Source organism: Pyrgilauda ruficollis, unplaced genomic scaffold, assembly GCF_017590135.1.
Source record: "Pyrgilauda ruficollis isolate IOZ18807 unplaced genomic scaffold, ASM1759013v1 scaffold38, whole genome shotgun sequence".
In the NCBI taxonomy this organism is placed as follows: Eukaryota; Metazoa; Chordata; class Aves; order Passeriformes; family Passeridae; genus Pyrgilauda; species Pyrgilauda ruficollis.
Window position 1 is genome coordinate 5,308,508 of NW_024525267.1, and position 27,058 is coordinate 5,335,565.

The window sequence follows — 27,058 nt, forward strand, 5'->3', positions numbered from 1 at the left end:
TTGCAGAATCAATTAAGAAATGAAGAATAACAATTTTTTCTATCATAATGCTAAAAAACTCATAATATTTTAAAACAATATTTTAAGACATCCTTTGTGTTGCTGTCCTGAATGGTGACATTTCTGCAGGATTCCCAAGCAGTTGTATCTAAGGCCAAGTTGTGTAATGCTGATTGAGTGTCCTGGTTGTGGTCTGGTGTACAATTGCTTGTCAGTGGTTTGTTTTTACTGGTAGAAATATTCTTGCAATTAACTCACTTTTGCTTTTTTCCTTTTGGTGCTGTATTTGCTTGTAATTTAAGTGTTTATTTTAAAAATGCTCCATCAGTTGGAATCACAAAAAACATTTGCTATGGAAATATACTGAGTGTTAGCAGTTTCAGAGTTAATTAAAATGACCAGTCTAACACTAAAATAATTCTAATCTCCTCCTTACCCAGCTTGCTGGAGGATGGAACACAGCTTTCCAAACTGCTGTACAGTCCATTTTAAGAGGCAGTGCCATCACATAACAATGTGATGGTGACTTCATGACTTTCCCATATTAAAATTTGTCTGGAGCCAGGGCTTGTTCCTGTTTGTTTCCCATATATTGGCTTCCCTGTGTTACACTGATTGTCATAAAGTAAAAACATAACATATAATATATATATATAATGTGATTACATGTGCATTTTTCTAACCATTGTTTTCCTTTAATTTGAAGGACAGTGCAAGCTTTCAGTTATTACCTGGCTTATGTAGTTTGCTTTTGTCACCAGCTTTCCCATGCTTTATCCCATTGCTGGCAATGGGATACATATTGCACTCTTAACTAACTCCCAGCTGCAGTTCTGCTGAAAATACTTTTAGATTATAAAACTGGTGTTGCTTTTGCTGTATGGGAGGGGAAGTAGCCTACTTTGCAATATTGAGTGTTCTGAAGCTTCATTTCTCTTACAATCTCTTTTTTTCCCCATCTTTTTGTAAGCCACATCAGACAAAGCTTAGCATTCCAAAGCAACCTTGAGAAAACATGTAGTGCTTTAGTCTTAAAGGAGAATGTTCTTTCCATCTTTGCTTTTGTCTCTTTGTTACTGTTTTCTTGGCATTGGTGTTCTCAGTGCCAAGACAGTCAATCAGCATCTATTGTGAATTAATACTGCATCATTAATAAAGCCATAGTCAGGTTGAATAACTCTCTTTTTAATTCTCATTTTGCCCATTCAGCATTAGAACTGTGTACTGTACTCCTCCCTTAATTTTCACTATACTTTGCATGACTGTATATTCTAAATGAATTAAACTTTTTTCTGTTATAGACATTAATGCATGCAGGGTTTGGATGGAAAGGGCCTCCTGGGGAAAAGCAATAGACAGTATTTCTAGGTCAATATTTGAATCAAACTCAGTAAAATTTGCTGGTCTGAAAAACTAAATTTTGACATCTGAGGGTAAGCAAACTTCATTTTTAGTGTTCTGAAGTGGCATTGCTTCATTCTCATCTTCGTTATTTCTTTTTTTCCCCCCTCTTAAGAGAAAGTATTTTGTATTACTTGTTTTATGTGAAGTGGGCAACTCTCTCTCCCTCCCCCTGCAAGTGTTTCTATCTCAGTGATGTTCTTTCCTCTTCTTTATATTGTGTAGGTTTTTCTACCCTTGTGTGTTCCCTCCAGACAAAATACTCTGATTCATAAAGTGGTGTAGGAGCTTTTATTTGTGTCTGCAGAACCTGAAGAGAGGCCTTTTCCATTTAAATTCTTTTGAAGTGGTCAAGCTGACTCTGAGAGAATAGGTGGAGTATGCAGAGGGACAAACTCAAAGAAAATTCTGTCAGAAGATGTAGTTAAGGCCTTCCATATATAATGTAATCCACAATAAGCATTGTAGGCTTTGATGTAATATCTTACACTCTTACAAAATATCAGAAGTACCTATTGAAGTAAATCAGCCAATAACCATTAAAACAGACACATTTAAGTGAGGTGTTATAATGCATCTTTACATGTCAATTTTAAAGTTCATGACTTAAAGTGAACAGAAGATACTTCAAAATGCAAGGAAGTACTTGTTCTTAAAAATATAAGGTGGGAAGGCCAAGATTTGGATCTCTTACTATACTTTTATATAAAAAACAACAGTGAGTACATGGAACTGGCATTTTTTAACTGATCTGGCAGCCTGCTGCGAGACAGATCAAAATCCTTGTGCTACTTATTATAATGTTTGTAGTGTGAGGAATTATCTTTTCATAACTCTAAGCCATATGCTTCAGAGAGACAGGCTTTTGGGCATGTAAGTGCACTTCCAGGTGTGAAGGGATTTCACTGCCATCGACAAGAGTTACTCTTGTTTAAATAAGTGCCAGACAGAGGGATGTTGTGGCAGACAAAGTACAGGAGATGGTGAGATGGTGGGGAGGTGTAAACAGCAGTAATAAGGTGATTCTCATTCTGAATGACATAAAAATTGGCAATTAAACTTTGCCATAAAAACAGCTTGTGAGTTTGGTTTTTGTTTCCTCTGTAATCAGGAATATGTTTTTTTGTTTTTTTTATCCTGAGCTCATGTTTTAGAAGTGTTTTGTTAATCAAGCAGTCAGTGTTTAACTTAGGAGTTTGATACTTTTATTTTAGATTTGAAGTACCCAAAAGCTTGTCTGCTTATTCCTACTATTCTAGTTAGGTTTACTGTATAGAGTTACACTCCATACGTACCAAATTTGTTTTGCCTTTGGATCATTTTCACTACTCTAGTATTGCTGATTGTAAACCACAGGAATAATTAGCCTTTTCACTGATCTGATACTCCTAGCTGGAATTTGGACTTCAGTTTATTCAATCTTGCAAAGCTGAAGTCTGTCTTTAAGTGTGAACAACATATGCAATTTATTTGAAACATAAATACTCAGATTTAGATCTTCTGATCACTTGGTAGGAGGACATTTTGCCATTTCCAAGGATAATTTTAATTACTGTTCATTCCAGTTGTTATAAGTCAAGGCTCTCAAGACAGGTATCATGAACCCGTCAGTAATGGTCTCTGTACTTGTACAAAGAATGAAGAGTGTGCAAGTTGAACCACAGTTTATTTTAAAGGTGCATTGTTTCAGCTGCCCCTCACTGCATTATTAGGGACAGTAGAGAAAATTCCACTTGGATTATATATATAGACACAAACACAGATATGTTCTAAAAATACTTGTGAAAGTGAACTGACCCAGGCCAGGTGGATTCTAGTTCCTTAAGGGAATGATGAGAATTTTGTCTGGAGGTTAGGTGAAGACCTCTTTCTTCTTGCACTTTTGTTTCAAGGAAAATTCCTGACAGAAGTTAAAGCTGAAATGAATGCACTTTGCTCTATTATTTTTTCTTTTTTTTTTTCCTTTTTTTGTTGTGTTAATGTCAGCTGAAAAAAAAATCCTTTTTTTTTTTTCTTGTTTATGAAATGTAATAGCGAAGCTATTTCTTGTTAAAGGTGTTCTGTATTTGATACAAATTCTAACTGGAATGCACAGCATCAGTCATGCTCATTTGTCAGTCCCATCTCAGTGGTGTAGGTGAAACTGCATAAAGATGTAGCTTCTGGTAATTGCAAGGGCCTGCACTTCGTACTTAAGGGCTGTCCAAATAGCTACTCTGGAAAAAAAAAGTTTTGAACATGACCTAGAAATACTGTAAACTAACTGTTCAAAATTGAAAACTGTTGAATTTTTCCCAACAGTTTCATTCAGTTTTTCTCTCTCCATTTCTGACAGGCCTAGATGCCTTTTGTGATTCTTATACTGTCTCCTGCATGACGGGCGTGCACCATCTTCAAGCTTTAACTTCTCTCTTCAGTACTGACTGCTGTGTTTTAGCAAACCCCTTAAGATTCTTGTCAGAGCTACACTTCCCTGTAAACTGGCCATTCCTTCAGTGCTGGTGTCGTTTTTGGTTTTCTATTTCTGTACCTGTGTAGCTTTGCCAGATATGTATCTAGTCATACCAAATGTTATTACAACCATTTGCTGTGTAATACATTAGTAAAAAAAAAACCAAACAAGTAACGATGACCTTTATAAGTAGCTGTTCACTATGGAATAAAGGTAGTTAAAAGTATCACACAAGGTATTACTGAAATGGCATGATGGTGATCTTTACAGGAGAAAAACCAAACCCGTAAAAGTAAAGCATGTTCTCCAAGTGCTTTAAAATGTATTTAGAGACCTATTATATGGTTAACATCAATATGGAACTCTGGATGTCTTCACTTACAATTATTCTAAAGTAGCATTGCTGTTTAGTCTTTGTGTGAGATTTTGGCAATTATGCTTTTCTCTACTAATCTTGGTGTTCAGTGATTTGTGTATTTGTCTTTCTAACTTCTAATAAACTCACTCCAACTCAGGTGTCTGTCTTTGCTTAGTAGTGCTTTTTTCTTTTTCAACTCTTCTTTCATAATCACATAGGTTTTCTGTGGAATAGGAAATGGTCACTTCTAATATTACTAAACTGTTGGGGTTTTGTAAGAGCAAAAACATTTAAAAATAGAATTGTGGTCACTCTTGCGAGTTCCTCTGGCTCAGCACAAAAGTGTAAAACATGAATGCAATATATGAAAAATTAATTTCATTGTAGTTTACTTTTTTTTTGGTAAAAATTAAAAACTAAACACAGGAACTTGGCTATAAGTATTTCTGATCAGAAATATTTTTGTTTAGGGATTTTAGGGTTAATTAAAAATGTTTGCAAGTAATACAGCTGTTTAGAAAGAACAAAACATGTTTTTTTCTTAGACTGATGGAATGCTTTTGCTTGGGGTTTATACTCTGTTAACCATGGTGTGCTCATATGAAATGGTGGTGGTGAATTGTTGGACTACTGTGGTGGGGCTTTATTAATGAAGAATTGTTGCTTGGGCATGTCTTCACATGTAGAAATCTTTGTTACACTTTGGAAGGATCCCTTTTGCTTTGGTAAAGTTGTAGCTATATGGTATTACATGTTTAGGTAAATGTATGTAGTATAAGCATATATTAATAGCAATTAAAAAGTAATAATTCATCACTGAAATGTTTTCAAGCCAGGCTTGGGGGAGGGCAGCAGGCTCTTGCAGTTTCACATGTGTTCAATTTCTTTCAGGATGGCACTGGATCTCTAAAGCGCAGTGGTTCCTTTAGCAAGCTCCGAGCTTCCCTTAGGCGCAGCAGTGAGAAGCTGGTTAGGAAGCTGAAGGGAGGAAATTCCCGGGACAGTGAACCAAAGAACCCAGGGTAATTCATTGTCTGTTCTTGGCTGTGCTGCTGTCCCTTGCTCTGTGCCCCTCTGGAGCCCAGGGTAGCTCCCAGGGCACTGTTCCCTTCCCTGCTTAGCTAACTGCATATCAGACACAGCTATAGCTTAAAGAAAAATGAAATGGGAAATAACTTCTTAAACTTCCATTGTAAGTTCTGTAACATCTGAGGATTTATATTTGCTTATAAGAATTAACTCTATTAAATTTTTTTTCTTTTTGCTGTTTTACTTACTTGAACATTAGAAAAGCTTCATAGAACTACTGATAAATGTTAGTTACCTGCAAAACTATTCACATAGCAGTGGAGAACAATAAATATTACTGGTTTCTACAGTAAAAGCCTGAATACACTAAACCTGCAACTAACATTCTTGATATAGCTTAATATCTTGATATATTCTTGATATAACTTTATATGTCGCTGTGACAATGAGAATTACCAACTGAAGCCCCCCCTTAGTTTCTGTTTTTGGAGAACTCAGATGTCAGAGAGCAGAGGAGAATGTTGCAAAACTTGAGCCTAGTTGTGCATCTTACTAACATTTTGGCTCCAATGAAATCTGGTAAAAATCCACATTTACTGAGTCTGACTGTTTACTCTTCCCAACTAACCGTATGATGAAGGATTTGAATGTAATATTTCTAATAAATCCATAGAATCATTCATCACTTCTTGGCTGCTGCAGAGAAGTTGAAATGTTAAAACTTACCTACTTCTTTTCATAGTGGCACTTCTAGGGTGTTCCACTCACCCCCAACACAATTGCAGTCAATTTTACAGGGCTTTTTGCCCTTGTTATGAAAAACTAGAACTCATTTAGTTGACAGGAAACTGACAGTGTGAACTTGTGCTTTAAAACAGTCATTTTGGAGAACTTGGGGTAGTTTTTGGTGGAGCAGCTGAATCTGACTAATGTAGATGATGATGATGGTTTTACTTAAGACAGTTACCTGGAGGCAGGGTCTCACTGTGTTTCTGGAAGTGCTCCAGTGAAGTTTTGTCTTTTTGTTTTTATGGCTGTAAAACATTAAGTACAGCAGCAGTACATGTAGAATTAGCTTCCTTGCATATCTGTTCAGATTCAGCCTCATCTGGATTTTAGAGTTGGTACTTAAAATTTCACTGCCAAACACTTGATGTTGAAGGCATTGAACAGAATTGAAAGTCAAAATTCCTTTGCATTTATTGATGCATCATTAAGAACTACCTCTGAGATAAGAGGTTGGGAATAAACTATGGAGAGCACATGATTAGAAGAAGGAAATGTGTAAATGTAAAAAGCTTTAGGGAAAACAAACAAAGGCAAGCTGAAATAGAATAAAAGGGAGATTTCCTTGTTTTTCTTCAGTATTAGCATTTTTATACATTGGTTTTCTCTTTCTATTAAATTCTGTCCAGAGTTCATACATCATAGTTCAGGTATATTGTTGTATGAATAGATACATTCATCCATAGCTAAATTCGCATTTTCTCCTCATTTTTGTGAGATGTGGAAAGGCTTTCAGTTTCACAAAAGCCAGGAGGCTTATTCCTTATTCTCTGTAGTATTTGTAGCTAGCTCTTTCTGCAGGTAAAGTAACTCCATGTTTATAGGTGTAGAAAATGATGCTTACATAACTGAAGATGTTTGGCTTTGCAGTGCCTGTGAGAGCTCAGCTGCCTTGTTACTGCCTGCACCTGAGTTGTGTTCCCTGACCAGAGTCCTCTGTCCCTGCTAACATGAGTTACACTCTGGGGTCTGTCTGTAGCACCAGATGAGATTTCCTCAGATGAAGGCATTAATGTGAAACAAAACTGAAAGCAAAGCAGCATCTTCCTTGCTTTCCCTTTCTGACAAAATCATCTTGTTTTTACATGTCACCAGAGTTCTCAAGGAATAATTTATTCTTAGAACTTGCAGTAAGTGTATTACATTGACAGGCTTTTCTGTAGATAGGCACTTTGAGTGTATAGAACAATAAATACTATAATTTCTGTTCTTGTAATAAATAAGAGTTTTAAAATCCTGATTTATATTAGCTGGTTTTAATAACAAATGCAGATGCAGAAGTTTCTGGAATTAAACACCAGCTTTGTAGGTCATAAAGCATAGCTTACATATTGATATTTCAAGAAATCATTTTGATTTCGTTTTATGAAGAAACTTTAGTGAATAGAATTAATTTTTTTTCTTCCTCTGAGTGTAGCAAAAGGCATGTTCAGTTGTTACCATGCAGACCTTTGGGTTTTATTATGTTTGACAGCTGAATATTTCAATACAGCCATTGCACACATATAAATCTTCTTGCTGTGAAGGCAGCCACTTCAGCTAGAACACTTCTGTGCCTCCCTCCTTAGCAGTGCATTCCCTGCCTGTGTCTTGAGGAAGGCTTTACTCTGAACTTGATTTACACCTCTTGTTTGTACTCTGCTTCTCTAAATAGAAATTAGCAGTGCTGGTGTGAGCACTGACTGAGAAATACTTGAGTAACAATGACTCACAGGATGAAGGAAGGACTTGGTGTCCGTGTTGTTACTTGATACAGAAGGTTGAAGAGAACAAAGTGGAAAACTCATCAGGGAAATTGTTTCTTTACAATCCTGCAAATGCCTTTTTGACAAAAAAGGTATCTTAAAACTGGTCTTTGAAACGTGCAATACCTGAAGCAAGGTATCAGTTCTTTATAATATTTCAGAATTCAGTTCTGTAATAATTTAACTTTGATTAATGAGTATTTTTTATTTTTTCACTTCAAAAATATTGACCACACAGCAAAACAGTAAGGATTTCTAATCTAAAAGGGAAAAAACAAGCTTTCATTATTGTTATTATTTATGCACCAAAAAAATGCCTTCATGTTCTTTTTGGAGTTATGTTTATAAAATGGAGGGAACTAAAAGTGCAATTGCCAGACTTAAAGTTCTTAAAAATGTTGATTTAAACAAGCTCAAACAAATAATAGACCAACACACAAACAAAGTGGTATCTCAGGTATTGATATTTTTTTTTTTAATTGGCACTTTAGCAAGAACCTAAAATACCCTTGTGAACTTTTACTGGTGGATTTTCTGTTTCCCTGGAAAGGTTTTCCATAAACCTTTGTGCTCTTTTGGAGAGTTTCTGTAACATTTTGTTTGTTTTACAGATTAACTTCCTTTGGCTTCCATATATAACCCCTGTTGTACCTGTTTCCTTGAATAAATGAGAGGTGTACACCATGCATGAGTCCTTGCTTTGTTGTTGCTAACACTCATGTCAAATATTTGAAATTGTGCTTCTGGCTTTGGAAACACCCAGATTTAGTGCTGGGGAGAACCAGCCAGGCTGTGTTGTGTGGCAGCTGCTGCCTCCTCTTTTGGTTCATTGTCCTGCTAAGCTTTTGCTTTACCAAAGCATTTAAAACTTGTGCTTTGACTATTAGCAATGTTGCTTCAGTAGAAAGAAAATCTGGTTAATGTCTAACTGATCTGTATGGATAAACCTTTCCATGTTACGGGAAGGCGTTGGAAAGTTTGCTTTAGTCAGTTGTGCCAAGCTGCAGGCAGCACTGCAGGGTTAGGGCTCGTTGTCTTGTGACCAGTTCATCAAATACCTATTCAAAGCCCTCATTTAGTTCTGAAATAGTTAAAGAGCTCATGAAATATTAGAGCAAATGCAGAATATTCAGAGGAATGGACAGGCACTGGTGTAAAGGACAACAGACATTCCATGATAGGAATCTTCGGGCTGATCATGAATTTCATGATGCACACTTCAAAATATTTTTTGTTTTGTGTATATTTGAGAAATGTAGGTAAATTATTAATCCTCATTTGAAACAGCAGCAGATATTGCAGTTAATGCAGTGATATTTTGACTGTCAGTAGCTCCTGGGCAAGTGATTATTTTTTTCCCCTCTTCCATTGCTTTCCATACTGTATTCCAGGGTGCTTCTTACCATTGCTTGGAGTGTTGTAAAGCCAAAAGCACAACCAAAGTTAACAGCAGCAACCATCTTATTTCCTTTCACTTTGAAGTAATTAAAATAAAATATTTTAAAATGCTTTTAAAAATTTATTCTGAAGACTTAGCTAAATGAGGCAGAAAGTACCAAACTATCTTGTGTTGTAGCTTTTTCAAGGTAAATGCTGCCTACACAATAAACTCATGTTTCAGATGTTTTTTCCTAAACTGTTTGAATGTTTTGATGCTTTTATAAGAAGCCACACAAAATTGAAACGGATAATTAATTAATTAATTAAAACTCAGTGTGTATTAATTTAATGCACTTTAAAAATTGAGATTTTGAGTTAAATCAATTGCCTGAAATGTTTAAGCTCCGAGGAGCTTGTAATTTTGGGGGGGTTTATATGTAATTAGAATTGAGTGCAAATATATTTGAACTTCTGTAGTTGTTACCTTAAAGGCTGCGCCTCAGGTCAGTGTTGAGGCGTTGTTCCCACTCCCTTCTCTGTGCATTGCTTGTTGTTGTACTTGTGTTTTTAGAGCTGTAGTTTTCAGCCATTCTGATCAGTTTATCCTTGCATGTTCACTGTCCTGGTTGCAGCATGAAGCGTGCCAGTTCTCTGAATGTTCTTAACATGGGTGGCAAGGCTACTGAAGATCATTTTCAAGTAAGAAGCCCTACAATACTCTTACAAAAATAAATACTGTTAGTAGGGTTTGGGATAAAAAGAGTGTGATAAATAATACGCCAACAACCTCACAGTGATTGTACCTACTTCAGTACGGTGTTGGAAGGCTGTGCTTAAGGCATCATTCTCTGACACTTTTGTAAATTATGATTAATTTTAAGAAAGGGTTCAAGTCTAGCCAGAAAAGAGCATTGGCTTTTATGATACCAAGCAGTGTCTGGCTTTGGACTTCTATTACAGTGGATATAAAACGTATGGAATATTACATTCTTGTAAAAGCAACTTAAAAATGCAAGAACTGTTAAAGCCCAACATTTTCAATATTTTTTTACTTCAGCCTGTTTATTGCAAAGAGCCCTGTCATTGTAATTGCTGTATGTTACCAGGTGCCCTTAAACACTTCAGTTGTTTCTGAGGTAGCACAGGAGCAGTCTCAAAAGTTTGTCTGGTCTGTGTTGTGCTTCTGCTAATTTAAAACCTTATTTTGCTTAACTGTTCATGGTGTGCCCAAGTGCTGCTCCTCATTGCCTGTTTTTACCTAACAAATCACTGTTTAAATTGTCAAATGAATGAGCAATGTCCCTCTAAACACTGCTGTGTGTTTTACTAACACAGTAACTGCTACTAATTTTAGGAAGATAAAATTGCTTGCCTACTAACTAAACTGTAGGTGAGGATCTTCATCACCATGTGTCCTAAAGTAGCAGCAGGAAAGCCTCAGCTGTGGCTCTTGTTGTACTCCCCAGTGGTGTAAAGGTGTTGGAGCTGTGTGATCCCTGATGAATGTGCTGCAGAGTTCTCTGTCATTGGAAGTGTGAGCAAAACTTTGCTCAGGGTGAAGTTCAGCCAAAACAAGTCCAGGGTTAAGCACAATTCCTGACTGGATGGATCCCCAGTGTGTTTAATTGTTTAACTGGTGTGACTTCCAGAGGAAGAGCTTTTTGTTGGTGTGTACAACCCAGTAGTAAAATCGGTTCTTTTTTGTGAACTTCTGTAGTCCCTTCACTATCGATACCCATGGCAATTCCCATAAATGGGCTCTTGCATTTCTGGGAAGGCTTAGGCTGGACTGTAAGGATGTGTATACTTTATAGTGTTGCTAGTTAAAAACTGGAGAAAAGATGTTTCTTGGACTCTGGAAAGCATCCCCCTATCCAGCATGAATGGTTCTCAGTAGTAGTTCCCTATGTTCGTTCCCATTTGTTAAAACTGGTACTTTGCTTGTTTGCTTGAACTATCTGGACATCTGCTTAATTTCTTTGTTTGTTTTTTTCCCCTTCACACAGGAACGAAATAATTGTCTGACAGACTCGCGAGCTCTGAGTGTCAGTCATTCTGATCTGGCGCATTGAGATTTGGGACAGAAGCTAGCTAATATTCCTGTGTGAATAAAGAAGCACTGAGACCTTCAAAGCTTTGGTTCCTCATCCTTGTCTATAGGAACACCTAGTTTGTAGATGTTGGTTTTTTTCCAATGGACTGCTGTTTTTACTTTTTAAATAGGGACAATTTTCAACACAGCATTAGTGAGTGTTTTCTTCTAAGGGAAAACTATAGATACATATTGCTCGTTGCACTGCCCCTGCTCATGCTACTTACATAAATTTCTTTAATAGATCTGACTGTTACAGCAGCCAAAAAAAAAAAAGTAAAAAAACAAACACATTCAATGCATACCAAAATGCTATGCTGTTGGAAAATATAAGCAGACTGTGTGGCAGTAAATCCATACAGTCCTGAAATGAGAAATGGATAAATTTATGTGCATTACTGTAGAAATTCCAGTTCAGCATTCTGTAGTGGTTTGCACTTGCACCGCTGATTCTTGTAATGGTAGAAGCCTTGGCTAGCAAAACAGCACTTAGACATGACTGACTTAACCACTAGACTGAGCTATTCAATCTTACAAAAGTGATGACTGGGGGTGAGTTAATTCAGATAGAATGAATAGCAACACCTGTGAACATAACTTCTGATATTGTAAGTCTTAGGGCACAATAGTCAATGGATATAGGATGGTTTGTGTACATCAGGAGAAATGGAAAAAACCCTTTACTTTGTGTGATGAAGAATACTCAAGTTTTGGACTGCAACTGTCCCAGAGCAGCTGCTGCTGCTTTCAGGGGAACATCGAGCCTCAGGTTGACTTTCTCGCTTGTCCACTGGAATTCACAATCCCACTCTGTTTGCTGAAAGTGCCCAACATTTCCTTATGCTGATCCCAAATCCTGCCTTTTTCCACACCAGCTGGTGACAGCAGGAGCAGGCACTGCACGCTGGGATGTCACACTGTGGAGTGGCTGCTCTGCAAGGACCACTCCGTGCTAAGGGCCCTCGTGGCAGCACTCGATGGCCGTAAGTGACCTGTGTGACCACATATCCATGTTATAGGTTAATATATATATATGCTGTCTGTATACAGGACTGCTGCTGGAACAAAGTATGTATGTATGTTTTAAGGATTTTATAGACATTAGGATTTCCTTTTGCTTTTCTGTAAAGCTTGTAATTTTGTTCTTTTGTAAAAATTCCTGTTCGTATGAAGTTGGATGAGAAAGTAAAAAAAAAACAAGCAGTGTGTGTAAAAATGTATTTGTGGTCATAGTTGTGAGTTGGAAAATGTCGAACAAAATTAACTTTGGGAAAAGCTGGAAAATTCATTCAAAATCAGCACCAACTGAAGAAGGTGAAATATAGGAACATAGGAAAGTTTTAGTATTTGAACAGGCTGTGAAAAGTAATCAGAATTAGTACTTAGTAGGAGTTTTTGACTGGGTTTGCACCTGGTTTTAAGTTGGTTACAGTAACTGATGCAGAAGTTGTCTGTGTAATGCACTTAACAATGTTTACCAGGAGGTACCGTCTGAGCATCTCTGCAAAGGAAGCTGTGCATGGTGCACCTGCTTTAGACAGTGTAGGAATGGTGAGAGACAATGCTGCTAATAATTTTGTAGAAGTTTTAGCACATAGTGCAATTCATTAATGAACTCGAGCAGGAACAGGTTGTTGCTCGGTTATCTTAACAATAGATACTCATATAATTTTGACTCTTGAGTTTTAATCTTTTTATTAAGAGCTTTTTATATTAAAAAAATATGTAATATATATACTTCTTTTTTCCCCCTAGAGTAAAACGTGCTCTATGCCCCTGCTGGCTGACTGGGCTCTCTGCACTCAGGCAGACTGAGCTGGCTTTGCTGACAGAACCGTGTCAGGCTGCCAGGCCAGGGGTGCCCATGTCCAGCCCCCACCCCACTGGAGTCTGGCTTCCAAAAAAACCCCACAGAACTATTCAGACACAAAACTGTTTTGGTAGTAGGGAATTACATAAACTGAAGGATGTGATTCCCACATTCATCTTTGAAGCAGAATGATTTTTTGCAACCTCTCAAACCCCTGACCCTGTGTAAATAAGCAATAAATTATGTAACCATGCCAAATGACAATGTACAGTAAGTTTCAAAGTGTAAGACTGTGGTATGTAGAGGGTGATCGTGAGGGAAATTGCCTGGTCAAGATCTTGCTGGTGGTGGCATTACTAATACTGTGCTTCTAAATGTTTTAATCCTTTATATAGTATTTTAAAGTGTGATGGAAGGTTAAGTTGTTGAGCTAATGCATATTAAACAACTTTCATATTTAAGAGGTTCATTTTTTTTTCTGAGAAGAAACAAATTTCAAGACTTCTTTAATCCATAATCCCTGAGAATAGTAGCCAAGTCCTTACTCTTAGGAGCCAGTTACCTGTTACTGTTTGAGAACTTTAAAAAATCACAAACCAAATCAAAGTCAACGTTGCCTGTGTTTGAAGCATGGATGAGTTACTGTCAGGACATGGTTTATGTACATTTATATTTCAGGTGGGCTTCTCAGTTCACTTTTATGCAAGATTTTCTTTCTGGATTTCCTTTTGTAAGGTTAAAAGTGTAGTTATAGCTAAGGGTCTGCATAAAGAACATATCCAGCACATCCAGTTGTATAATTCTGGGATGTCTTCAGCACCAAACTAAATCAACAGCTCTTGATGAAACAAAAAACAGGAAAAGACCTTGAAAATTGATAGACACCTTGTTAGGAAAACTGCAACCTTGGTAGTGCAGTTATGTTTTTAATCTGGCATTTTTGGCCTTGACTAACATTTTAAGGGTGAACTTGAATAAAAATGTAATGAGGACTCCACACTAGGCCTCAGATTTTCCCACAAACAGTGGTGAGTCTGGATGTACAGCAGGATGTGGGATGATTTGTACATGGAATTGTTCCTGATAGAAAGGTGCCTGTTGCCCTTCTGGCTGTGTGCTATATTGGCAATATTCAGTTTTGAGTTTAGATCTTACTAAATAGTCTTGTAAAATGTAATTGTTTTGTGATTTGCTCCTCTTCTGGAGGAGTACCTGACCTGTTGCTGTGGTGTGTCTGCACTTACACAGTGCAAAGAGAGTCAGTTATCTACAGTTTGTACTCACAGTAAATGACACCTTCATCCCCCAAGCACTCCTGAATTGTAGTAAATTAAAATGGTTTTGAGCTTGAGAAGCCTTTGTACTTAAATTGTATCATTTGAATCCAGAGATTTTGCAAATGGTATGGTTCTGTTGTAAATATCTAATAAAAGGTGTGTGCAGTGCTGCATTGACAGTTGTGTTTACAGTAGATTATGATAGTTGGTTTTTGTTAACGTAGGTCACATGTTGTGTCTGAAGGCTGCTGAGAGTGGCATTTTTGGTCATGTTAGTCTGTACTGAGAGAATAAATGTTAACAGATGTGATGCTGACAAGTTTAGTTTCATTGTCATCGATTTACAGAAGTACACAGGGGGTGTGTGTGTGTAAATATTTAGAAGTGAGGAGTATCTCAAACATCTAATTGAATTATTTTTCCCCCTTTAAAACCATTCACAATTGTGCCAGTACACTGAATAGTTAAGGTCAGTTGTTAAAAACCTGAAACAACAAAGCAAGAAGGCAAACAGAGTGTGGGGGTCTGGTAGAGGTCCAAAGGCCCATGCTGGGAGGATGCTTGTGTTCACAATGAAGTTGCAACATTTCCTTGGTTACATCTGCTTGTAAATGAGAAATATTTAGGGAACCATAGTTTCTCAAGTGTCATTTAACATTTCTTTTCAACGTGTAGAAGAATATTTAAGTAGTCTTGCAGGATAAAGACTTAATACATTCTAGACTGTAAATCTTCTTTGTAAAAATTACTTCAATTTTTTTTCTTGTATAGAATACAAATCTCAGTTGTGAAACCCAAAGATGAATAAAGCTCTATAAAGGGAAGGTTCTTAAATTGCATTTATTAAAACTTAAGCACATTTCAACACTTTTGACACAAGGCTTCTGTAGATAGGTGCTGTGTCGGGTTCCTGTGAGGGTTTGCAGCCCCAAAGGTGCCCTTGGGTCAGATGGACACTCTGGGCTGTGCTGGGGGTGGGACTGAGGGATGGGGCAGGAATTGCAGTGATTGTGTTGAGATTTCAGGGTTTGTGTGTGCTGAGCCAGGAGACAAACTGTAATGTACTCTGACTCAGCTGGAGAGAAATAACCAACAAACCAACAGGGTAATGACAGAACACTTGAGCAGGCAAAATGTTACTTCTGTTGTTGGTAAAAGTGTTTTTCACCAGGTAAATCAGAACTTTGATTACAGACCCATCTGTGACTTTTAACAGTTCAGGGCTGTTCAGCAAGCAGCTGCAAGTTGCAAAAAAAAGAGTGATTAAAATATGACAGACTGAGCTTTTGGAGGTTTCACACTGTTCTGGACATGGCTCACAGCAAGGCAAACTCCTGGGATTGGAGCCCAGCATTTGATGAGGCTCTTCTGTAAATGAATATCCAGGTAGGGTTTGATGACTCCATTAATCAGCTGCAGCTCTCTGTGGCTGCTTTTCCCAGTGAGCACAATAGGATGAGCATTACCTTGGCTGCAGTTCCAGCCCAGATGCACAGGGCAGGAACAGAAGAGAACTGGAGTGTTACCTGTGCTGCATTAGTTGATCTTTATTGAAGTTGTTAGGGGGGAGGCACGGAAGGTAAGGATTCAAAGGAGGAGGTGGCCCTGCCTCTGAGCTGTGGCATTCTCACTTTTTCTTCAGAGGACACAAAGGCTTCTAAGCTTCATGGTTGGCTTTTATTAAAAGAAGCTGTGTGGTCATTTCCAAATACAGAGAATTAAGACATTTTAGAAAAATGATTTAGACACAACTTGTGCTATTTGCACAAGGGCCCCTGAGACATCTGAAGGGGTTGCAGAAGGCACTGAAAGCAACTCATCCTTTCTGCTTGATTATGATCTCCTTCCTTAGCTTCAAGCTGTGCCTGTTCTCCTCTGGAACTTCCCCAGGCAGTCACACAGGGTCTCTTTTCCTTTAGTCATATACTCATTTGTCCCTTGAGAAATCTGCCGTAGCTCCAGCTGAGGCAGTTCACAGCCAGACAAAACTTTCCCTTTCAGCTACCCAGCTGCATGCTTCCACATGGAAACAGGATGAATGTCCTGAAGGAGTGTGACTGGGGAAAGGCAGAGGAGGCAGCTTTTCACAAACACAGGGTTCCTGGCCAAGAGACCTGAGCAATGTCACTCCACAAAACACGTGGAGTTCCTGTCTGGGCCAGCAGCAGAAGGAGGGGAAATGTGAGAGCTTGATGAGTGTGTGAGCATCACTCACTGATGAGAGCAGGCACCCACAGAACAGAGGCCTCTGGACAGTGTAACTTCACCTGGATTGCTTTCACATGGAACAGAGCAAAGGAAAAATTCAGCCATAGGAAGAGTGGATGTCATGGCAGTGGTCTGAGGACAGCAGAAAAATGTGACACATAGCAAAGGCAGGAAGAAAACCCATGTGAAGATGTAACTGAACAACAAAAATCCCCTCAGAAGAGCAATAGCATCTGAATGGATGAAAAGAGCTGAAGGTGCCCTTCAGGATCATGGCTGAGCTGAGAGCCCAGCAGCAGGGACACAGGACATGAGAGGCAGCAGTCCAGAAGCCCATGAAGAATGCTGATCCAGCAAAGCACAGAGCAGGGCAGAGCATCAGGAAGAACAGAGACCTTGCCCTGGGGCTGCACAACTTCAGCAATGGGCAAAGAGAACAAGGGGATGGGGGATGTGATTTGCTGTCCTTCAAATAAAAGAGGTTAAAGAGGCTTTTGCTATGAAGGGAAGGGACTGGAAAGCAGGAAAAGAGTGGGAATGAACCATTAAAACAGTTTAAAGAGTGCTATGAAGCTAGATACACTCATCTAGTACAAAGGCAGTGCAATTTTAATTCTTACAGTAAGATGGTAAAATAAAGTATCTTTATGGGATTATTTTCTTTAAAATCTTAATAGGAAGTGGTTTTAAAATAGGACAGCTGCTTTGTGACAAAGAATGGCTATCCTTAATTGGCAGCATGAGACCAGAACCACCAGCAGGCAACGTAAACTGCTTGAATTTCAAATCCTGTTGAGTCTGGAAACAGGGTACAAAACTGCAGTAAAAGCTGTTTCTAGATAAGCATTTAAAATAAAACTGTTCTAGATGAGCTATTAAAATAAAACTAGACATCAGCTCTCCCCCATCATGGGGATTGCTAAAGCCCACTCCACAGTGCAGCCTCCACCTGCCCACAGCTTCCCTTTCCTTCAGAACCTCCAGGACACTCATCACACAAGGAAAAGCTGAATATCCAAGATAATCTTGCACAATGCAGACAGGCTAAATGTAGCCATACCATTGTCACAAGGAGAAGCTGAATATCCAAGTGTAAAAAGATAATCTTGCACAATGCAGACAGGCTAAATGTAGCCATACCATTGTTCATATACTTCACCATCAATTTCTCTCATCTAGGAAGAATTGCATTTCACCGGTAATTCTTCCTAAAGCAAAGTCCTGGTACATTTTTGGAGCAGGAGGCTTTACTATACAAAAATGTTACTCTATTCCTTTTACACCTTCCAACTGTACTGTATAGTAGCAAAAGGATGGAGGGAGATGAGGAGCAAAAACAACACTTAAAGTCCTCGTGCTGGCAGCGCAGTGCGACGCCGCTCCGGGTGCGGGTCCGGGCACCCGCCTGACCATCAGTCTCATCAGCAGCTGGTTGGACCAGGTTATCCCAAGGGCTGGAGTGACTCTGCTACCCACTGCCCTGTAAGGGAAGCATGACACATTTCTGCATGCATGGATTTCATGTGAAATACCTCCTGTTGTAACAAAACTGCACTAAAAGGCATCATTTACTGTTTCTCTAACATACATTGAAAACTATAGGTCTATGAAGACAGAGGTAACAGGGTTTACTCACAAAACTTAGGTTCTCCCTGTGGCAAGGAAACAGCTGGAGGAGAAGTGCTTCTGTACAGAACAGCTGTCATTCTTTCAACTACAGCTAGGGGGAATACCTACCTCCATCTGGACAGGCCTCCCTTGCAACAGGAAAACCACAAGAGAAAAACGGTTAACTTTTAATATTTGAAGTGTGTAACAGTTGGCCTTGGATTCCATTTGCAGGTATATTTAGAAATGTTGAGTAAACAGAACACTGCATATGTGTGACTTTCAACTCAAGGTTTAAAACAATTTTTTTCCTGGAAAAAGTGCAATTTCTCCAGTAAAAGAAATACAAGATAACCAGGCAAAAATAATTATTGAACCTTATCTTTGTTCTGTGTCAGTTCCAGAATCTGAAGGACAACAAATATATACATTCGAATCCTCTTAATATCTTGGTGTCAGAAGATACTATTTTGGGTTTTTTCTTAGCTCACTAACAAAGCTGCTAGGGTTTGGTTGCTATATTTTTTAAGCAGACAGAAGGTACATGCAGTTCCATCAGAACAAGACAAGATGCAGAAATAGTCTCGTGTCAGTAGGTACTGAAGCCATTAACTCCAGGGAATTTTTCCTGCTAACTTGTGATTAGGATTAGGATGTAAATGTATATGACAGTTTCTTCCTCTTCACAGCACGAGCTAGTGCTGATCTCCAGCATTGCTGGGTAAATGCCCCAGTGCCCCTCACAGGATCTTGTAGCCTACCCTGGAGTGCCAAAGAGCAGAATGTTCAGAGCTGTGTTTGACATTGTCACTCTGTGTGGGTGACTCACCTGCAGCTGCACTGAGCCGCTTCCGACTCACTCACTGCATCCGTCACCTGCAGCACAAAAACAGGTTTGCAGCTGACCTGGGGTTCTGGGTTCGTTTTCAGCAAGCAGGAGGGCAGGGAAGGGAACCAAGGCAAGAAAATCCAAGTTATCAGAGCATATATTAAGCCAAGTTAGAAAACACTTATTCTTTCAAGGCAAACTAAAAGGGATTTGGGAATCACAAGCTGAGTTTACAGTGTTAGAGTTACTTAGCAAGCTACAGCTTACATAAATTATACTACTACTAGATGCCTTATTTGTTAAAAAATAAACCAAACCACAAACAAACCCTCCACAGTCACAAAACTGTTCCAGTGGTATAGCTGGAGGTAAAAAGTACAAAAGCCCAGATTTCCCAAAAGTGCCTGTCCTCAATGATTTCTCTACCTTTGAAGTTTCTCAGTGGCCTGCCTGCACATTCCCTTCCCAAGGCCACACTGGAGTGTGAATGCTTCACTTCTAGCATTCAGATGCTCCTTCAGTTTGTGAGTGGACTAAGAGCAGTGTCTTGCCTTGTTTTCTCAAAAGAATACTCTTTCTGATCAGTATCATTGTGGGCTTGTTTTGGTCCAGCTCAAGTCAGTGCATGCACTTTAGTGCTTCAGTAATCTCAGCAGTCACACAAAAGAGTTGAGTTCCACAGAAATGGAGCAAAGTCTCCAGTGCTTCACTGTCTCCTGGAATATAACTGCCTGCAGAGCTCCCAGAGCAATCCTCCTGACAATGGCATTTGAAGCCAGTGATAAGAAAGAACTCTGTTATTTTGCTTTGATGCTCTGTGTAGGTGCTATACATACCTATTTCTGTTAGCTTTAGTGGACAACTTTTGAGAACATTAACAGCCTATAAAAGCTTAAATAATAAACTTTGAGTAGGTAACATTTACTAAAGCACATCAGTTTAAGGAAGCTTCAGTTTCCATCAGTCATCCATCATTTACCATCATCAGTCAGCTGATGGTGGTAAATACACCACCATGAAATCTGCATTTACACAGACTGTTCCATCACCCTCCAGCCATTTATTAAACAGAGTAAGAAGCAATTTGATATCCTACCTGATTAATGCACATGATGGGAGTCCTGAACCTCGTGCTCAAGCGGTGCAGCTGTGCCCCAAAGGTCTGCAGGTAGCGAGCCTTCAGAGCCGCCTCGGCCGGGCCGAACTCGCAGCGGAACAGGGCGGCCATGGAGTCGATGACCACGAGGCGCGCCATGCCCCGGGCCAGCAGCAGGGACAGCCTCCTCGTGATGCACTGCTGGAAGGTGTCCTGCCACACACACAGTGACAAAGGGCAAAGAATGTCCCCTGCTGGGACATCAAGGGACTGAACTGCAGCAATCACCACTGCAGCACGAGCTCAGGGAGTTTTGACTCATGTGGGCAGCTGGTGGATCTCTGAGTCTCACCGTAACCACATGTGGTGGTTTTACTGAGGAGAAAATGGGAGAGACAAAACTGCAACCTGCATTTACCTGCAGCTCTGACTTCACTGATACTTTTAAATCTCAAAGGTGTAGTACCACATTCCTAAACTGTTCTGTTTTCATACAGTGATATAATGTTAAGGGGTTGGGATGGACCTTCAAAATCATCCAGTGTCAACCCCTGCCATGGGCAGGGACACCTCCCACCAGACCAGGTTGCCCAGAGCCACATCCAGCCTGGCCTTAAACACTGCCAGGGATGGGGCATCCACAGTTTATCTGAGCAACCTCTTCCAGTATCTCAGCACCCTCATAGTAAAGATTTTTTTCCTAATATCTAAATTTCCCCTCTTTCAATTTGTACCCTTGCCCCATCAACGTGTCCTTACAGAGAGTCCCTCTCCAGCTTCCCTGCAGCCCCTTCAGACACTGGAAGGCTCCTATGAGGTCCCCACAGAACCTTTTCTTCTCCAGGCTGAACAGCCCCAACTTTCTCAGCCTACCTGGGGAAGGAATGGTTCTCACTGAAACACTCAGGACAGACATAAGACTATCATTAAGTGTCCCAAACCAGTTACAAACTGTGCTGCTCTTCCACTAATGACCCCTTAACAGTAAAATACTGCTTCAAATCCATATTGATCAAGAGTCTTAGAAACATTCTTTGTGCTACTACTTACCAGGTCTGCTGCCTGCTCAACAAAAATACTGTTTCCAAATCTGATCTTCTGTATGATTTCAGCTGGAACATCTGCACGCAGCTTATGCTGTTGATCTATGAGCTGCTGCAAACGTTTGCTTGGGAACACATCTTCTGTACAAATGTAGACAGCTCCTGTAGCCAAGGAAACCACAGGGCTCTTACACACACAGTCTTCTGAACAGCACACAAATTACATCAGACATTCTGCATTTAAAAGCTACACATACAGACCTGGAAGTTCATATTTGTTTGGTTGGTTTGCAGCCACGTTGAATCAGTGATGAACAAAAACCCACTTCTGTGACTTTGCTGCAGCTGCCTGCTCCTTTCTTCAGCACCAGCTGGGACAACTGGATTTTGTACTCTCCACTGGGTGACACTCACTGTGCACAGCTGTGGAGCACCTGATCACCTGCCCTTGGGGATCAGGAGTATCCCAATTTATCCAACCCACAGAGTGACACTGCACAGTCTGCCTGCTTCAGTCAGAAATCCAAAACACAGCACCATGAATTTCAGGCTAAAAAACCCGTGCTAACTTGTGTTGAGACAATACTCCTAAGTAAAACATTCTGGCCTTCTCAGCTACCATGCTTATTTAAGCTGACTGCCTTTGCACAATGTTGCTTTAATGCTGAAAGACAGGGATTTCCCTACCAAGAGTTCTGGGCTCACAGAGAAATCATCTGCTTTCTGAAAACCAGACCTGCCTTAAGCAGGAGGTCCCTTGTTCTCTCCTTGGTTTACTGAACAAGGGTGGAATGTCCATTTCTTCAGATTTCATAGTCACTGGGGTTCTTCCAGATGCACATTTGCCTTTCTAGATAGATTGATGCTCCATTGATTAAATAATTGTATTTTGATCCACAGTTATTGCAACATTCAGAACACTGAAAACACAAGTCACAAGTCCAACAAAACCCCAACAGAAATCAGCAATTTCATCAAATCTGCTATTCAGGCCAACAAATGTGTTATGCTCGTTGTTGACAAAAAAATACCACCAAAAAATCAACCAAAACAGGAATAAAACCCACTAAAACCCCTCAACCTCAGAAAGAACAAATTTTGATTCCTATGATCATAATCTGTCAGGTACCAAACCAGTTTGTTACCAAGAATCAGTAGCAAACATTATTTTCTAATTCAGAATTCTAATGTGGATATTAATTTGTTCCATTATATTCACATATTACTTATGAATATGGGCATATAAAATAAATTCAGCCAACACAACTGACATTCCTGGAAAAGCAGAAAGATATCCTGGAGGCAAAGGAGGCCTTTGTTTACTTTCAGCATTTCTTTGCTGCCAGCCTCCTTGCACTGAGAATTACAATGAAGACTAGCACTAAATTTGATGAAGTAACTGTTTAAAGAAATGTATTTCAACATCACCACTTATGAGAAGGGAAGTTTCCCTTCAGTAAATCAGTAAAAAAATACAGTGCACCATAATTTTAAATCAGTAGCAAAATCTTCCACTGGTAGTGCAGAGTCCTGTGAGAGTTTCTAAGCATTGCTGTTCTACAGTTTGCTAAAGGATAAAACACCTCCCATTTAACCTAAGCTTTAATTGCTGTATTTTTCATGGGAGGCTCAACACGAGAGTACCAGTAGGGTATTGGGCACCTTCCTCTGTTCCTTGATTTCAACACAAACAGGGAGAAGTGCTGGAGTACAGATAAAATGTATTTAAACTATGTGCAGCAGTTAGCAGCAGCACACAAAGGAACAGAACAAAATACAATTGCTTCTGTTCTGATTAATGACATCATGTAATGTAAGCCATGGGCTACTCACAGCCCTTTAAACAAGATCTCACTTTGTACAGTCCATAATTTTTACCACATGGGTGGACAGAGTTCAAGAAATTAGTGAGTTTCCCCACAAGGAGCCACTGAGCTGCCAGATAAAGCCAGTGCTGTGTGGAAGGAGCAGCAAGGTCACAGGCAAAACACACCTAAGGCAGACTACCAGAATTCTCAGAAGTGACACAGGCTTCCTCCCTTTCTACAGCAGCAATAGTAAAAAAAAATAAAATTAGGAGTTAGATTAATATGACAGAAGGGTAAAAAAAACCATACTCAAATCAAAGAATAAACCTGTATACTTTGGTAAACTCAGGAAAATCACAGGCACAAAACCATGTTACTTTTCTTCAATTACATTTCCATCAATTTTACTCTGTAAATCAGTACAATTGTTGTTATCAAAACAAATAATCTTTGAAATTTGAAATCCCCAGCTAGGGAATATATACCATGTACCCAAGATGTTTGTAGAAAGTTATCTGCTGAGCTGTTCTGAGGAGTCAATGAGCTCTCATGACAGCAACACTTTTCTTACATTGCTTGAGAGTGTGTTTAGTTTAACCCACAGTGGCAGGCAGCAAACAACAGCCAACAGCAATGTGGAATTAAGTTATGTTGTGCTGCAGGATGTGCACAGCAAGCTTTTCTCTCTGTAAAGACACATTAGTCACTAACTGGCTTCCTCCTGAAGTTAGACATGCACTGAACATGTGCACCTGCTTTAATGAGGTTCCTAAAGCAGTATATTCCCTCAAATGGGACATGAATCCAAGTTGACAGTTCTGCACTTACCAGACTCTAAGCCACCGTACTTGTAAGGATACTGCACACACAGGCACAGCTGTAAACTGATCTGAGTCTTCCCAGCAGAACTCTCCCCAGCAAGCTCCGTGATTCCCACTACAGGAATGCCTCCTTTTAGCAACTTGTCCAGCACTGAACAGCCCAGGCTCAGCCTCTGGTGCTGGGAGGTGAAATGATCTTTATCTTGGTAGAGCTGAAGTGCTGCAGGGTTTGGGAGTGTTTTTTAATGATTAAAAAGAAAAAAAAAAAAAAAAGAAAAAGGTAGTTTCGTTTATTATTTTTCCAACACACAATGATACAAAATAGATGCTGTATACAAGGTTTATCCCTACAAAAGATGCTTTCTTTGTTGATGGAGAATTTCCCTAATTCAGCCTGGTCTTCCCCACCTCTCTCTCCCCATCAGACCTCTGCTGAATATCTGTACAAAGATTGATAATTTACACAGAGTTCTTTCTCCCTCTCAAACTCTTTTTTTCCTTTCTCTGCCTCTAAGGTGTCCCTGAGGAAAGTTACACTCAGAGAGGATTTTGACAGCAAAGGTTCAAGCACAGCAATTATGGAAATAGAAAGCTATAGCAGAGTATAAAACAGCACAGCAGGCATCTGGTCAAAGCCTGAAGACATATGCAATCACAAGAAAATATGCTTTAAATACAGAGTTGTCATTAAGAATTTGTACAGGAGGAGCTATTAGGTCCTGCTTGTTTTGGAATGACATGTTTATTACAAATCAGTTTATGGAACTTTTAATATATCATATACATTTTTCAACTAGTCTTAGTCCAAAAGGAGAATAGTGAGTGGGAGGAAGAGAGTGTGAAAGAAAAAGAAGAAAAAGGAAATATTTTCTTCCTGTATTTAAGTGTTTCAGACTGGAGAAACATTTTGTCCTGTTTCAATCAGGCTGGATCCTGAAAAACTACACCCATTCGCTTCCATTTCCCCCCAGGGGAGCTGTCCTTAGGATAGTTAAATAATTCACTACAGCATAATTAAAACACTTCCATTCTCATTTTAAACCCACATTTCTGTGTCACTGATGAGCCAGAACCATATTTTCTCCCAGTGACAGTTATTGTGAGTTCTAGAGAGAAGCCTTTTCATGCCCTGACTGCCTTACCTGTGAGCATGCTGTTCCTCCTCAGTGTGTGAGAGACTGTTTTCAGCAGGCACTGGATGTCTGCACTGGAGAGCTTCATCAGCCTCTGCAAGTCTGCTCCAGACAGGTTTAAAATCTCTTTTACTGATTTTATGTCAGCTGAAACAAGAGGAATTTTTATCAATACTTTTTGGCTGTCTGACACAGCAAAGTTTTCCCAATTTGTAATTCTCATTTACTTGAGGTTTATCTATACTGCATTCTTGTATGGTGGGCAGGCAACACTCACGTGGACTGTACCAACACAAGCTGTAAAAATGTTTGGAAATTTTTTATTGAAGCATGGGCAAAACCCAACACTTTTAATTACTCAGAAAACTTCTTTATGAAATACTTAATTACAGTTCTAAAATGTTAGTGTCCATCTGTCTGCTCATACCCACAAACACACAATTATGTCAAGGATGTCACTGTGGTGACAGATCTGTTAGTGAGACAGTGGCAAATTAAATTACCTTTTTTCAGGGCAGCAATTGTTTTAGGGTTCAAGTCAAACTGGTCCCAATCCATCTCCTGACACAGCACAGCAGTGAGCAGCACATCCCGTAATTATCTGTGATTAAAGTGGCTTTTATCACAAACACAGGCATGAAAAAATAGGCATAAATCAGTGTCAAAAGTTTCCATTTTCTATTTTTAACAATATCTTTATCAGTTATCTTAGAGAAGTAACAATTCTGGGGTTATTACGAGAATTATTGATATTACTATTATTATTTTACTGTGGGAAGAGTGTGACCAGCAGGCTGAGGGAGGTGATGCTCCCCCTCTACTCAGCCCTAAGTGAGGCCACATCTGGAGTGCTGTGCTCAGTTCTGGGCTCCCCAGTACAAGAAAGACAAGGAGCTACTGCAGAGGGCCCAGCAGAGGGGATGAGGGGTCTGGAGCATCTCTCTGCTGAGGGGAAGGGAGGGGAGAGGCGAGGAGAAGAGAGGAGAGGGATCCCATCAATGCATATCACAATCCATCTCTCTGCTGAGGGGAGGGGAGAGGAGGGGAGAGGAGAGGGATCCCATCAATGCACATCACAATCCCAAAGGTGGGTGCCTAGATGATGGTGCCAAACTCTCTTCAGCTTCACCTCAAGATGAAGAGGAGCTCTTGTACCGAGGGTGGCAGAGCTCTGGAGCAGCTGCCCAGGAAGGCCATGGAGTCTCCCTTTCTGGGAGAATTCCACACCCACCTGCACTCATTCCTGTGTCACTGCTTTAGGTGAGCCTGCCTGGGCAGGGGTGTTGGGCTGGATGATCTCCAGAGCCCCCTTCCAACCCTGGCTATTCTCTAATCCAGCCCTTTGGCAGAAGTCTTCTCTGATGGATGTTTACATTTATCCTATTGAAGAATTCAGCCAATAATCCTGCAGTTAAGAGCTCCTGGTAGTTTTAATTGCCTGTAATTCTGCATAGTGCTTTTGCTCTGGAGTGCAGCTCACAAGCAAGCTGGACAGTGATTTACTCCTGTCAGTCTTCACACGAGGCTTTCAGTTTCTAATAGAAAAAAATCTCACACATGGCCAGTTCAGGATGACCGAGGATTATTCATGCATTGGACAGTCATTTATTTAGCATACACATATACGTTTATTAGTTAAAAGTAAATTTAATATTGAATCGTTGAAGTCTGTCTGTTTCTTGTAACATTAAATAGCTCTTTTAATACTTTGGTCTGAAACACAACAGTTTAGTCCCATGGCTACCTAAAAGAGGTTCTTAGCATTATTCTGATAACCTTTATAAAGGATTGAAACAGACAGCCGGGAGTTTAAAGAGCATACCCGACTTTATGAACAATCCCTTTTTCAACATGGGGGGAGAGGTTGTGATGGCTGCTAAAAACAGAATAAATCTAAGAGAGGCGAGCTACTTTTAAGTAACACCCATTTAAAGCAACATTCTGAGAAGGTTTAGAAGCCGAAACTTACTGAAATAAGTCATGATTACGACGGCCCTTGACTGACGGGCTCCAAACCATTGCGCGCTCCGCTCACAGGAAGCCGCTCCGGGGATGAGGCCCAGGGGAGAGCGAAACTCCGGGAGCGGCTCACGCTGCAGCCAGGGGGGTCCCACGGTCCGGCAGCGGCCGGGGACAGCGAAGGGCGGACACACGGACGGACACACGGACGGACACAGGGACA

At 39.8% G+C, this 27,058-nt stretch overlaps 2 protein-coding genes across 7 annotated transcripts in view; one reads left to right on the forward strand and one right to left on the reverse strand.

Annotated features, from left to right (window-relative positions):
* Nucleotides 1-15,154, forward strand: part of KLC1 (kinesin light chain 1) — a 46,878-nt gene extending 31,724 nt beyond the window's left edge. For 2 of the 5 annotated variants that reach the window (XM_041476207.1, XM_041476208.1), the window contains exons 14-16: nt 5,103-5,233; nt 9,784-9,850; nt 11,158-15,154. In XM_041476207.1, the coding sequence (XP_041332141.1) occupies nt 5,103-5,233; nt 9,784-9,850; nt 11,158-11,223 (264 nt within the window). In that variant the 3' untranslated portion in view covers nt 11,224-15,154. Of the gene's footprint in view, nt 1-3,736; nt 4,368-5,102; nt 5,234-9,783; nt 9,851-11,157 lie in introns of those variants that run through there. The other 3 variants (XM_041476210.1, XM_041476211.1, XM_041476209.1) reach the window with 2 other exon arrangements.
* Nucleotides 15,155-17,609: 2,455 nt separating this feature from the next.
* On the reverse strand, nt 17,610-26,920 carry XRCC3 (X-ray repair cross complementing 3). 2 transcript variants are annotated; one of them, XM_041476217.1, is made up of 8 exons: nt 26,846-26,920; nt 25,380-25,492; nt 24,886-25,023; nt 23,751-23,963; nt 21,122-21,276; nt 20,072-20,284; nt 18,976-19,022; nt 17,610-18,018 (listed from the first exon to the last, which is right to left on the reverse strand). In XM_041476217.1, the coding sequence occupies exons 2-8, from the start codon at nt 25,432-25,434 to the stop codon at nt 17,802-17,804; spliced, it is 1,038 nt and encodes a 345-aa protein (XP_041332151.1). In that variant the 5' UTR covers nt 25,435-25,492; nt 26,846-26,920; the 3' UTR covers nt 17,610-17,801. The 2 variants fall into 2 exon arrangements, with proteins under 2 accessions (XP_041332151.1, XP_041332152.1); XM_041476218.1 differs by having other exon boundaries at nt 25,380-25,477; nt 26,846-26,918.
* Between the last annotated feature and the right edge of the window lie 138 nt (nt 26,921-27,058).

Excerpts from the sequence above, each read along its gene's own strand:
- XRCC3 (XM_041476217.1), bottom strand. The coding sequence starts at position 25,434 with ATGGATTGGGACCAGTTTGACTTGAACCCTAAAACAATTGCTGCCCTG. Across the intron at positions 21,277-23,750 it reads GTACGGTGGCTTAGAGTCTG|GAGCTGTCTACATTTGTACA; the intron begins GTAAGTGCAGAA and ends CCTTGGCTACAG. Across the intron at positions 20,285-21,121 it reads TTGAGCAGGCAGCAGACCTG|GACACCTTCCAGCAGTGCAT; the intron begins GTAAGTAGTAGC and ends TGTGTGTGGCAG.